This window comes from Poecilia mexicana, unplaced genomic scaffold (genome assembly GCF_051168715.1).
Source record: "Poecilia mexicana isolate PSO_F unplaced genomic scaffold, ASM5116871v1 scaffold_4, whole genome shotgun sequence".
NCBI lineage: Eukaryota > Metazoa > Chordata > Actinopteri > Cyprinodontiformes > Poeciliidae > Poecilia > Poecilia mexicana.
In genome coordinates this window covers 761,231-774,287 of record NW_028263373.1, presented here as the reverse complement: position 1 = coordinate 774,287, position 13,057 = coordinate 761,231, and the positions used below count along the sequence as shown (strand labels likewise).

Sequence of the window (13,057 nt, the reverse complement as noted above, 5' to 3'; positions counted from 1 at the left end):
TGCAGTAATTTTGACTTTATTCTTATTTTACTATGACTGTATTTTTGTGACTTTGTCCCTGTAAAAATGTTAGCCTGGCCCTAATACTCCATCAAAGAGCTGATATGGATTCAACACTTTGAAAAAATATAAGCGGTAAAACAAAGAAAGATGGCCGCCCCAGCATCACTCTGAATGACGGAGCGCATCGGTGAAAAAATAAACAAGATTTTCAGAACATTAAACCTTCAAAAACCAAAAATTCAATTAATGGATCCCATTGATTTATCGCCCAGCTCTAATTGAAATGATCAGAAATAAAGCATATTTAGTTACAACTTATTTTGTTGAATAAAATCACCAACAGCAGCCATGAAATTAGGATTGTCATTGTAAAATAAGTCATGTAATCTCCTTCAAAGCTCATTAAACGCATAAAAACCTGCCTGTATTGATGATTTATTAAAATAATAAATAATAATAACAGCAGAAGGAAACGGCAGGCACCTTCGGGCCAGCCTGCGGAGCTGCTCTGCACACTCGTTGTCGGAGCGCTGCTGCAGAAGCTCCAGGATGTTCATGGTTCGGTGGAAATGGCCGCACGACAAGCTGACGCTGACCGCCGTCTCGTGTTTGTCCCCTGTCAGCACCCATATTTTGATTCCCGCCCGACGCAGGACTTCGATCGTCTCGGGAACTTTGTCTTGAAGCCTGAGCAGCAGGAAGAGAACGTGTTCAGCGTTCGTCATGCAGGGACATTTTCCAAACACTTTCAACCAGAGTTTTCAAACTTTTCCAGCAACTCACTTTGGGGATTAAAAACAAAACAAATGAACTAAAGAACAGTTTCAGTTCACAACAATATATAATTTATTACTGTGATAATACTTTGCATCCTACAGCAGGGACAACATAGACTAAAACATTAGAATTGTATGTTTTGAAATGTTTTTCTTACACAGTTACACACCTGACTGTTAAGACAAAACTAACAAGTAACATTTCAGCAGGTTGTAGGAAATTAAATCATGCAAATGGAAATTATTGCGCTCGTTTTAATTTGTCATGTGATGAACTGATTTACTGCATCAGGCCCAATTACAAGTAGCTTCTCAGCAAGAAACAGAAGCTTGTTCTCCGTAAATAATCGCTCAACAATAATGGAAAGGTTCTGGTCCCACTTGCACTTTCTTCACTTAAGACAAGACGCTTCAAGAACTTTCCAGGATTTCAAGCCGCGTGTGAACCCTGTGCATAATGCCTGGAAAAGGCCGAGTTACGCTCATTTCCCCTACAACTCACTAATGTTCCTTGAGAGAATAAGGACACTTTCTATTTCAAAAGAAACTTTTCATATCAGCGGCTGTTTTTATTTTTCATATTAGCCTGAAAACTGAAGGGAATATCAGTCATGGCTTTCATAACACAAGAGCCTTTGATCGTGACCGAGAGTGACCGGGGAGAGAGCAGAGATAAACAAAGAGTGAGGAGCCGAGGCTTAGGAGCAGATGGTGAGTGGACACACACACACACACACACACACACACACACACACACACACACACACAGCGGTGTGAGAGACTCACAGTTGTGACTAGAAACTGTATAATAGATGCTGATATCTTGGCTTCAATGAAGCGTCTGGAGTTTCTGGTTTAATCAAACCAGCTTCATGCTGGAAACACACCGACCTGCTTGGTTTGGCCTCATAACTTTTCCTAATTACATTAAGTGAGGTTAAAGTGCAGCCAGGCCAACTGGGATCACTGGGAGGGTTTTATGGGACCAGAGGTCGGCTGAAACGGGAAACTCTGACTTATAATAAGAGAAACCAAAATTTAAGAGCAAACTTACTAAAAATTTGTTCAGTCTGGTGTTGAAATGTTCAAGAAAATATAAGTTCAAGTCTTGACCTCTGGCTGATTAACTGGCGTATTTCTAATCAAACTGCCATGATCAGCTTTAATAAAACGTAATAAACTCGGTCCTTTTTATTTCTGTGAGATGGGATGTTAATGTTCACTGTAAAAATGTTTGCTGCAGCAGCAACATTGTTGTGAATCAAGTTGAAAATCTCCGTACTTGTCTTCGACGCCGGTCGCTCCCAGGAGGTGCAGATGGTTTTCGATGTGGGCGAAAGCTTGCTGCAGTTTCTCCTCGCGCCGCTGCAGAGCCGTGCGAGCCGACATCAGCCGCTTGTCCACGTCGATGTACTCCTTCGGACTGAAGTGGCGGCATGCGACAACGAGGGTACGCAAACCTTTCTGCATCCGAACAGAGAGACGAATAAAAACAGGTTAGATTGAGGACAAAGGCAAGTGTTCACTTTTAAACATGAATTAAGACTAGTGGTGCATCGGCTGCAGTTTTCACCGATCACCAATTACCGATCTATCAAAAATCCTGACCTGCCGATTCCGATTTCGGCCAATAGCAATTGTTTTTACTAAAATGTTGCTAAATGTAGCAAGAAAGTTGCCAACAGTGAGATGACTATTGTTCACTGCAAACATGTAGACCTGACCTGGTGGGCCAGTCTCCTAGTCAAACCTCTTTCACAGCAGCGCAGAAGAAGACAACAGTTCATTTAAACAGCGTTGCCAAGGTAGATGAAATCGGTGGTTAAGATCGGCTTCACGTGTAAAAATCGGCCGATCACGATTTCCCAAATTTAGATAAATTGGCACCAATAAATCGGTGCATTCCTATTGAAGACGATAAGGTGTCTCCAAGCAAAGGGCAAAACTAAAGCGAAGCAGATGCGAATGAGACGAGATTCATAACGGAGGAGAAAAGAAGAGAAAAAATCTCAAATTATCACAGCTTGGGTTTAATTCAGCGAAGCGGCCTGAAGGCTTGATGACCAGAACCCAACCCAAACTGCAGCGCCGAATCTGGGGGCTGACGTCTGATGATATGATGTGGAAGACAGGCAGGCGTGTGTGTCTGTGTGTGTGTGTGCGCATATAAAAAGCACCAGAGCATAAATTAATGACTGTATCATCTCTAAATGCCAGGCTTACACACAGAAACAACAGAGGCACAACTCAACAGTCAAATTTATTCACGTTCAAGTTTAAAGGTTTTAAAAATTCAGAAATAAAAATCTTAAGTGTGATTTTGAAACATCTACTTTCATAAAGCATAATAAAGTGAGTGGATCATTTTTACACTCCGTTACTCATGTAGGAATGAAACGATAAATCAGATTAATCACGTTGAACTGATTGAATTTAGTAAGTGATTAATCGTTAATTGGAGACTTGAAAAAAGGCCAGAAAGAATAATAAGCTCAGAGCAATAATTAAGACAAAAAGGAACAAAAAACAGACATTTTGCATGCAAGATAAAAAAAAAACACTTTGTAAACATGTTCTATCAAAAACTTCACTCTGTTCAAATTGCGGAAAAAAATAAATTCCTGTTAATCATCGCTAATCAAAAATAATAAACTAACAGATTATTAGATCAATCAATACACTGCATTGATGTTAAATGAAGCAGACAGAGTTTTTCACATGTTGATGTTAAAATTATTTTTAGCTGCAGATGCAGCTTTTGCATTTTCTTACTGCATTTTAAACAAAATGTTTATTTTCCCATTTAAAAAAGGAACTGAACTGTTTAAATATTTTAATGTTTTTCTAATGTTATATAAAAAAGCCTTACGTGAAAATCTGCATAATCTGCCTTTTGTTTTTATCCGATTAATCAATTAATCGTTAGCTTTACCAATATAAACATGTCAGCTGAATGAGAAAGATGATTTCTCACCAAAGCAAACTCGTCCACATGCAGCCTGGTTTTCTCAATCTCTCCAGTGGTGGTGAAAGGCAAGACGGCCGACTCAGCACCCTTTGTGAACAGCATTTTCCCTCCTTGAAGGGGAAAAAACACAAACATATTGATAAATGCGTCGCCCTGCCTTGTCCATTATTTTCCTGTGGCTGAAGCAGGTCAGCGTTACCGGAGGGAGTCTCCAGTATGACGCTCATCCTCCTGCGGTTTGGATCGAACTCCAACACATGGAGCAGTTTGTACCTGAGGCAAAGAAACGGGATGTTACCGACGATATCTGACCAAAAACAGCAAATAATAATCAATTATTCTGACGATTAATTGATTAATCGGATACATAAAAAAGGCACATGCTGCAAATTTTTCATTTAACCACTTAAATATTAGAAATACATAAAAAATGGAAACAAAAACAAACATATTATTGCCTAACATCCAATAAAAAGTGATTCCTTTAGGTTTCTTTCACAGAATTTAAAACGAGTGAAGCTAAAACTGCAACTTAAGGACATCTGGGTCCAACATATTCAACGACAAATGTTTCTATTGCATCTACAACACTAGATATATGCGTCTCTGTGCAGTTCTGGCTTAATTACTGCTCTCATGTTATGACCTGTTTTTGAGTCTATTCTCCAGTTAACGATTAATCAATTAATAAATTAGTTGATCAGTTTCAGACCTACAATATACAAAAATGAAAATCCTAAAAACTGTAAATTTAGATCATATCTAAGTTTAAAACTGAAAATATCGATCCTATGCTAATTGATCTGTATGATTTCATTGACTTTTTTTCATGAGACGGCCTGCGCCGTGAATTGGTGCGATACGATTAAACCGAATTGATCCATTTTGATCGGATGTGTGTTTGAGACATCGGCTTACTTTTCAGTTTTCCCAAATGTATTTATTTCCATGGTGTCCCCGCCGCAGCCTGTGAACGCCACGCCGATTCTGAAAAGAAGGCAGTAAAACTTAATCCAAGACTCATTAACAGACAGAAACGTTTGAAAAATCCCAATCAGGAGGAACAATGCCGCAGGTTGCCACGATTATCCCAAATAAATGTCAGCAATTTAAAATGTCAGTAAATTAATTATAAAATTATTCCATGCCTGCTTTCATGTGACTGGAAGCAGTTTAAAGGTTTTGAAGTGGCCTAGCCCAAGTCCTGAAATGTAAAAATTAGGGTGATGACAAAGAGGCTTTGAGTTTTGATTCCTGTAGAACCAATAAATATTTTTCCATTTATGATTAAGAAGGATAAGAATAACTTTATGCAATATTTACATAAAGCATGAGTAAAAAACAAATATTCCTTCAAAATGTTTGTATTTTTTGTCTCATTCCATATTTTTATTTGGTTAAAAGAAATTTAAACCTAAAAGCTCCTGGGGTATGAATACTTCTGGACCTTTAATGTTTATCTTAGTAAAGACAGTCTGACATTGTTCTGAAAGATTTCCTTCCTATTGTTGTGAAACTACAACTGGGTCTGTTTGTAGCTCAAATATTTTGGGTACTTTAAACATGGTGGCACCTTTTTAAAAAGCGTTATTTATGAACACGTTTCCGCCGTCGGCTGCACGAGTCTCCAGACTCTCCAACCAATTACTGCCTGCATTAAGTTTCTGTGGCACCAACATGATCAAGTGACTGAACACCAGGCTGCGATAAAAACTCCAGCCTATGCTTGCATCTGACAGATTTAAAAAATGGCAGCCATAAGATGAAGTTTGGCTTCATGTCAAAGGTCAAGAGTCGCCTAATATTTCATTTTAGGCAGTTAAATAAAGCCGTCATGCGTCTGACTGGTTTCGTCTACATCATCAACCTGAGCAGCACAGCTGCCTCAGTTAAAGGCAAGGAAATGAAACTATAATGAAACTAAACATTTTTCAAACGCATTATGGAAACAAAGCCAGGTCATATTTTAAGGTTTCATAGCTTAAAGGAGCAGCAGCACTGTGAATGTTCCAGACACATAACGCAATTTTATAGCACAGTCAAGAAACTGTCAGTTTTTGTAGAAATGTTGTAAATATCAAACAGAACTTAAGGGTAACATGTTATCCTTCGTCCAACAGGTTAGGATCTGTTATGGGCTAAACATGCTCATTACATACTTTGCACAAAGTCATTCTTAGATAATGAGGTTTTAGTTTGATCCTTTCAGAATAAATGTCTTGTTACTTTAAATCCAAATAATCTGCTCCTGGCCACGCCCCCCAACTCTACGTTTACACTCGCTCCTGAAAATGGCTGCAAACAAATGCAATTATACAGCTGTACATCTTTGAAAAGCAGAAGTGGAGCCTCCTGCACAACCAACAAGAATGCAGCAACTGGTTTTTGGATGGTAAGTCAACAACAAAACTCTTGTTATATTCCAGCAGCCAAAGGTGGATGGGCTCAGCTTGTGTTGCTAGGTAACGCACTTGGCTTTGCTGGGGTTGCTAGGTAACGGTGAAGTGCCAGTGGAATGTGACTTAACAATCGAGAGGATTTTGAAACTACTCGTTTTCCAGACACCAAAATAAAACATGAACTTATTACCAGAAAATGTTTTTTAAGTGCTGGGAATGACAAAAACACGCACAATGTGAATTGAAATTTCCCTTGAATTGGCCCCTGTCTCTTTAAGAAGCTCCTACTCTTTCTGACACTCTGCTTTCAGTACGTCTTTACAACAGTGCTTCTCATTATGCCGTTTAGAACCGCTCTTAACATTTCAATAAGAAATAGTTCATACGATGAGCTCAGCAGATGCACAGTTGTATCAGATGTTTGCTAACTGCTGCTGCCACTAGTCTGGAGGAGCCGATTGGTGGAGTTGAATGGGAGGGCTGCTTTGTGAGACGGAAGCTCGGTCAAAGCTCAAACAAAGTTGATTTTACCTATTATGCTCCCCTTTAAAGAAGTAAATATTAGAAAAAAGATGAGTTTAAAGGTGTTCACCTCCTCGTTGCCTCGACCAACGCCTTCTCATCCGGCGAGGCGGCGTAGTACTCCATGTGGCTGAAGGAGAAGCTGTTGGTGTGGGAGAACGGATCCCCTCCCAGCCAGGACTCTGACTGGTTGTAGCTGATTTGGACGGTGTGACACAGTGACACGGCCTTGAGGAATAATAACTCCTCACTCATCTGGACGAAACACGGTGGAAAAAAGGACAGAGTTCACATCTTGTTCTGTAACTTGGGTAGAACAAGCAGATTATTCTGGTCCAAATTAATCAGCCATGATGGGGAACCAGAATCTGCATAAACATTGTGTAACTAAATTATATTTAAACCACTGATTCAGAAAAAAACTACATATACACAAAAAGAATAGAGAATAAATCAGATAACAGCATTTAAAGCTACAACGTTCTGACATGGATGAAGAGCTAGAGACAGATTATTTCATGTCAGACCCGATTTCTGAATTATATTTTGTTTTTCTCGCTTTCTTTTCTAAAAGCAAAAATATTTTGAAAAATGCAGCTTTTCCTTCATCATCCCTTCTCTGACTTGAATCAGGATATAATAGTAAATTAGGATGACGTTCCTTTGTCAGATTAAATTTACCTCTTGAAAATAACCTGTGAGCAGATCATTATAAATTTCTGTAACAAAACTGTCCAAATTCTAAATATCAGACCTTAACCTAATTATCATAATTTAAAAGAATAATCTCAATGACTAAAGTTACTGAAATAAATTAACTTTTCCATAATATTCATTTAACGAGACTAAATGAAAACATTGAGAAATCTGGACACTTCAGCACAGAGAAAAGGAGAATTCTGCCTTGACCCGTTTTCATGTTTTTACTGGAGCTATAAAACCAGTTTTGTGCAGCAGCTATTGGTGTGAATTACCAGCTGAGGCGAGGAGCCGCCCGGTGAATCCCCCGTCATCCCCTCTGGTACCAGTTTGCCGTTCATCTCCCGGTACTTGATGCCGTTTATCGAACACTCGCGGAACTGCATTTCATTTTCTGTTAGCGTACCTGTCTTGTCTGTAAACAAATATTCAACCTGGAGGGAGAAAAAAAACAAAAATGACAACAAATCCTTCAGAATCCTTTTATTTATGGTTTCAGCTGTTTTTAATTTCTTCTTATTTATTGTCTTCCGGTTGCAGTGTGTGAGTTCTGTATGAGAGCACGAACTGGCGTTATTATTGCACCATTATTATCATTATCTTACTTGGAAGAATAACAATATCATTGTTTTATTGCAATAATTTCTGGAGCAATTTATCACCTGAAAAATATACTTTCATGACCGGCCAAACGATGAAGCCCTTTAATGGGAGAAATGCTTGTTGGTGTTTCCTGTAATAGTTTAATGCTCTTATTTTTTGACCAGGTAATTTTTGGAAAAGTTTCTAATGTAAATATCTTAGAGCCTTAAATCTAACTTACAGCAGGATATATGAGCTTGTTTTAAGTTAATAATTCCCTAATTTTGATGAAGAACTGTTGGTTCAATTGGTAAATTATTTCACCTGTAACATTATTCCTGTGTTTCAAATGAAATAATCTAATGAAATTAGCACTTTTTCATCAAAACTACAGAATTATTTACTTAAAACAAGTTCATATATCTTGCTGAAACTTTGTAATTAATTGTTTTTTTTCTTACCTGTCCCAACTCCTCATTGAGATCAGACGTGTTGACCTGAGCCTTCTGGTTGCTCTCCTCGTGGTACAGGTCCAAATCCCAGCCAATGAAAAAGGAGCCCAGAAACTTCTGCATCTCCACAGTAACGTAGAGCGAGATGGGAATGATGAAGTTATAGAGAACCAGGAACGCCAGGAAGTCCGAGATGAACTGAAGGATCTGCAGAAGGACCAGAGAAAAATTATCTGTTAAAAACATGATAAAAAGAACGAAGTGAGAAAGAAAGAAACAAACAAACAAAGGAAGAAAGAAACAAAGAAAAAGGAAAGTCACATAAAAAACACAAGAAAAAAGCAAAAGAAATTAAAGAGAAAAGAAAATGAAATAGAAAGAAAGAATGAGAAAACAAAAAGAAAAAGAATTTAAAAAGAAAATAAAGAAATAAAAATAAAAAACAAGAAATAAAAAAGAAAATTACTGATGATCCTATTATGAAGTTAATTACTGTTTGTGAGGAACAAAAAAGAAAACTGATAATGAGACACGCCAGCCTGCAGGTGTGTGAGCAACCAGAACTGCAGATAGGCATTACAACGATTAGAAACTAGTTTTTACACTTTGTTACCACTGAATCTGCTCTGTGTGCTGGGCGGTTTGATCACCATCTAATCAGAATTAAAACAGGTCTGGTGTGTTTTGGTGACACACAAGTGGAAAATGTTTTTTTTCAGCAACAGAGAGGAAAACAGAGGCGTTCTGACCGGGCTGCTGTTTCTCTCCTGCTCCGTCTTCTGGTTGTAGAAAGGCTCGTTCCACTCGTCTTCGGACTGCCAGGCGTACTTCAGGATGGTGCTGAGGACCGCCTCCGACAGCAGGATGACCAGGTAGATGATCAGGAAGGTGTTCATCGACCTGCCAGGGAACAGCGGATTCAGTGTTTACCAGGCCTCCAACAGAAACGCTTCCCCAGGGAGGGAGGGAGGGAGGAAGGAAGGGAGGGAAGGAAGAAAGGGAAGAGAGGGAGGGAGGGAGGGAGGAAGGGAGGAAGGGAGGGAAGGAAGAAAGGGAAGAGAGGGAGGGAGGAAGGGAGGAAGGGAGGGAAGGAAGAAAGGGAAGAGAGGGAGGGAGGGAGACAGAGAGGGAGGGAGGGAGGGAGGAAGGAAGAAAGGGAGGGAGGAAGGGAGTGAAGGAAGAAAGGGAAGAGAGGGAGGGAGGGAGACAGAGAGGGAGGGAGGGAGGGAGGAAGAAAGGGAGGGAGGAAGGGAGGGAAGGAAGAAAGGGAAGAGAGGGAGGGAGGAAGGGAGGGAGGGAGGGAGACAGAGAGGGAGGGAGGGAGGAAGGGAGGGAGGGAGGGAAGGAAGAAAGGGAGGGAGGAAGGGAGGGAGGAAGGGAGGGAAGGAAGAAAGGGAAGAGAGGGAGGGAGGGAGGGAGGGAGACAGAGAGGGAGGGAGGGAGACAGAGAGGGAGGGAGGGAGGAAGGGAGGGAGGGAGGGAGGAAGGGAGGGAAGGAAGAAAGGGAAGGGAGGGAGGAAGGAAGGGAGGGAAGGAGGGAGAGAGAGAGGGAGGAAGAAAGGGAGGGAGGAAGGGAGGGAGGAAGGGAGGGAAGGAAGAAAGGGAAGGGAGGGAGGGAGAGAGGGAGGGAGGAAGGGAGGGAAGGAAGAAAGGGAAGAGAGGGAGGGAGACAGAGAGGGAGGGAGGGAGGGAGGGAGGAAGGAAGAAAGGGAGGGAGGAAGGGAGTGAAGGAAAGAAAGGGAGGGAGGAAGGGAGTGAAGGAAGAAAGGGAAGAGAGGGAGGGAGTGAAGGAAGAAAGGGAAGAGAGGGAGGGAGGGAGGGAGGAAGGAAGGGAGGGAAGGAAGAAAGGGAAGAGAGCGAGGGAGAGAGGGAGGGAGGGAGGGAGGGAGGAGGAAGGAAGAAAGGGAGGGAGGAAGGGAGTGAAGGAAGAAAGGGAGGGAGGAAGGGAGTGAAGGAAGAAAGGGAAGAGAGGGGAGGGAGTGAAGGAAGAAAGGGAAGAGAGGGAGGGAGGGAGGGAGGAAGGGAGGGAAGGAAGAAAGGGAAGAGAGCGAGGGAGAGAGGGAGGAGGGAGGGAGGGAGGGAGGAAAGAAGGGAGTGAAGGAAGAAAGGGAGGGAGGAAGGGAGTGAAGGAAGAAAGGGAGGGAGGAAGGGAGTGAAGGAAGAAAGGGAAGAGAGGGAGGGAGGGAAGGAAGAAAGGGAAGGGAGGGAGGGAGAGAGGGAGGGAGGAAGGGAGGGAAGGAAGAAAGGGAAGAGAGGGAGGGAGACAGAGAGGGAGGGAGGGAGGGAGGGAGGAAGGAAGAAAGGGAGGGAGGAAGGGAGTGAAGGAAGAAAGGGAGGGAGGAAGGGAGTGAAGGAAGAAAGGGAAGAGAGGGAGGGAGTGAAGGAAGAAAGGGAAGAGAGGGAGGGAGGGAGGGAGGAAGGAAGGGAGGGAAGGAAGAAAGGGAAGAGAGCGAGGGGAGAGAGGGAGGGAGGGAGGGAGGGAGGAAGGAAGAAAGGGAGGGGAGGAAGGGAGTGAAGGAAGAAAGGGAGGGAGGAAGGGAGTGAAGGAAGAAAAGGGAAGAGAGGGAGGGAGTGAAGGAAGAAAGGGAAGAGAGGGAGGGAGGGAGGAGGAAGGAAGGGAAGGAAGAAAAGGGAAGAGAGCGAGGGAGAGAGGGAGGGAGGGAGGGAGGGAGGAAAGAAGGGAGTGAAGGAAGAAAGGGAGGGAGGAAGGGAGTGAAGGAAGAAAGGGAGGGAGGAAGGGAGTGAAGGAAGAAAGGGAAGAGAGGGAGGGAGTGAAGGAAGAAAGGGAAGAGAGGGAGGGAGAGAGAGAGGGAGGGAGGGAGGGAGGAGGAAGAAAGGGAGGGAAGGAAGAAAGGGAGGGAGGAAGGGAGTGAAGGAAGAAAGGGAGGGAGGAAGGGAGGGAAGGAAGAAAGGGAAGAGAGGGAGGGAGGGAGAGAGGGAGGGAGAGAGGGAGGGAGGGAGGGAGGGAAGGAAGGAAGAAAGGGAAGAGAGGGAGGGAGGGAGACAGAGAGGGAGGGAGGGAGGGAGGAAGGAAGAAAGGGAGGGAGGAAGGGAGGGAGGAAGGGAGGGAAGGAAGAAAGGGAGAGAGAGAGGGAGGGAGGGAGGAAGAAAGGGAGGGAAGGAAGAAAGGGAGGGAGGAAGGGAGGGAGGAAGGGAGTGAAGGAAGAAAGGGAGGGAGGAAGGGAGGGAAGGAAGAAAGGGAGGGAGGGAGGGAGGGAGGGAGGGAGAGAGGGAGGGAGGGAGACAGAGAGGGAGGGAGGAAGGAAGGGAGGGAAGGAAGAAAGGGAAGGGAGGGAGGGAGAGAGAGAGGGAGGGAGGGAGGAAGAAAGGGAGGGAAGGAAGAAAGGGAGGGAGGGAGGGAGGGAGGGAGGGAGGAAGGAAGGGAGGGAAGGAAGAAAGGGGAGGGAGGAAGGGAGGGAGGGAAGGAAGAAAGGGAAGAGAGGGAGGGACGGAGAGAGGGAGGAAGGGAGGGAAGGAAGAAAGGGAGGGAGGAAGGGAGTGAAGGAAGAAAGGGAAGAGAGGGAGGGAGGGAGGGAGGAAGGAAGGGAGGGAAGGAAGAAAGGGAAGAGAGCGAGGGAGAGAGGGAGGGAGGGAGGGAGGGAGGAAAGAAGGGAGTGAAGGAAGAAAGGGAGGGAGGAAGGGAGTGAAGGAAGAAAGGCAGGGAGGAAGGGAGTGAAGGAAGAAAGGGAAGAGAGGGAGGGAGTGAAGGAAGAAAGGGAAGAGAGGGAGGGAGAGAGAGAGGGAGGGAGGGAGGGAGGGGAGGAAGGAAGAAAGGGAGGGAAGGAAGAAAGGGGAGGGAGGAAGGGAGTGAAGGAAGAAAGGGAGGGAGGAAGGGGAGGGAAGGAAGAAAGGGAAGAGAGGGAGGGAGGGGAGACAGAGAGGGAGGGAGGGAGGGAGGAAGGAAGAAAGGGAGGGAGGAAGGGAGTGAAGGAAGAAAGGGAGGGAGGAAGGGAGTGAAGGAAGAAAGGGAAGAGAGGGAGGGAGTGAAGGAAGAAAGGGAAGAGAGGGAGGGAGAGAGGGAGGGAGGGAGAGAGGGAGGGAGGGAGGGAGGGAGGAAGGAAGGGAGGGAAGGAAGAAAGGGAAGAGAGCGAGGGAGAGAGGGAGGAAGGGAGTGAAGGAAGAAAGGGAGTGAAGGAAGAAAGGGAGTGAAGGAGTGAAGGAAGGAAGGAAGGAAGGAAGGAAGGAAGGAAGGAAACACCATACTTCTCAACAGCCGAGCGTTTCTGGGACTTGCACTTGTAGTTGAGCGCCATCTTGGATTCCATCCCTGTATAAACGGCCACACCTGCAACAGCACAGCAGGTCCAGGTAATTACCCAACCAAACGGTCAAAAACACCAGATGATTTCGCTCACGAAACAACCGTTTCATATCAGTCATTATCAATAAGTACTGATTTGTTTTTTTGTTTGAAATATTGCCAAACTTGTAGCTTGACCTTTCCTGTTTCATCCAGTTTTCTCTCCACTGGGTTGTTTTTTTATTTAAAACATTTCAGAGGCGCAGTGGAGAAACCTGAAGCTGCTGCTGCGCTAGTTACTCAGCAGGCTGTTGCTAGGTAACCGGAGTTGTGGGGAAACCTGAGGCTGCTTCTTACCCAGCATGCTGTTGCTAGGCAAACCAAAGTGAGTTAGCTGAAGCCACCAGAATAGCTTA

General features: G+C 44.0%; 1 protein-coding gene across 3 annotated transcripts in view; it reads right to left on the bottom strand.

The window, feature by feature from the left end:
* atp11b (ATPase phospholipid transporting 11B) overlaps positions 1 to 13,057 on the bottom strand; it is a 63,277-nt gene that overhangs the window by 26,965 nt on the left and 23,255 nt on the right. For all 3 annotated transcript variants that reach the window (XM_088004685.1, XM_088004686.1, XM_088004687.1), the window contains exons 10-19: positions 12,605 to 12,686; positions 9,151 to 9,301; positions 8,411 to 8,608; positions 7,643 to 7,801; positions 6,739 to 6,923; positions 4,666 to 4,734; positions 3,947 to 4,020; positions 3,754 to 3,857; positions 2,062 to 2,243; positions 487 to 690 (exon numbers count right to left, since the gene is read on the bottom strand). In XM_088004685.1, the coding sequence (XP_087860811.1) occupies positions 487 to 690; positions 2,062 to 2,243; positions 3,754 to 3,857; positions 3,947 to 4,020; positions 4,666 to 4,734; positions 6,739 to 6,923; positions 7,643 to 7,801; positions 8,411 to 8,608; positions 9,151 to 9,301; positions 12,605 to 12,686 (1,408 nt within the window). The remainder of the gene's footprint in view (positions 1 to 486; positions 691 to 2,061; positions 2,244 to 3,753; positions 3,858 to 3,946; positions 4,021 to 4,665; positions 4,735 to 6,738; positions 6,924 to 7,642; positions 7,802 to 8,410; positions 8,609 to 9,150; positions 9,302 to 12,604; positions 12,687 to 13,057) is intronic.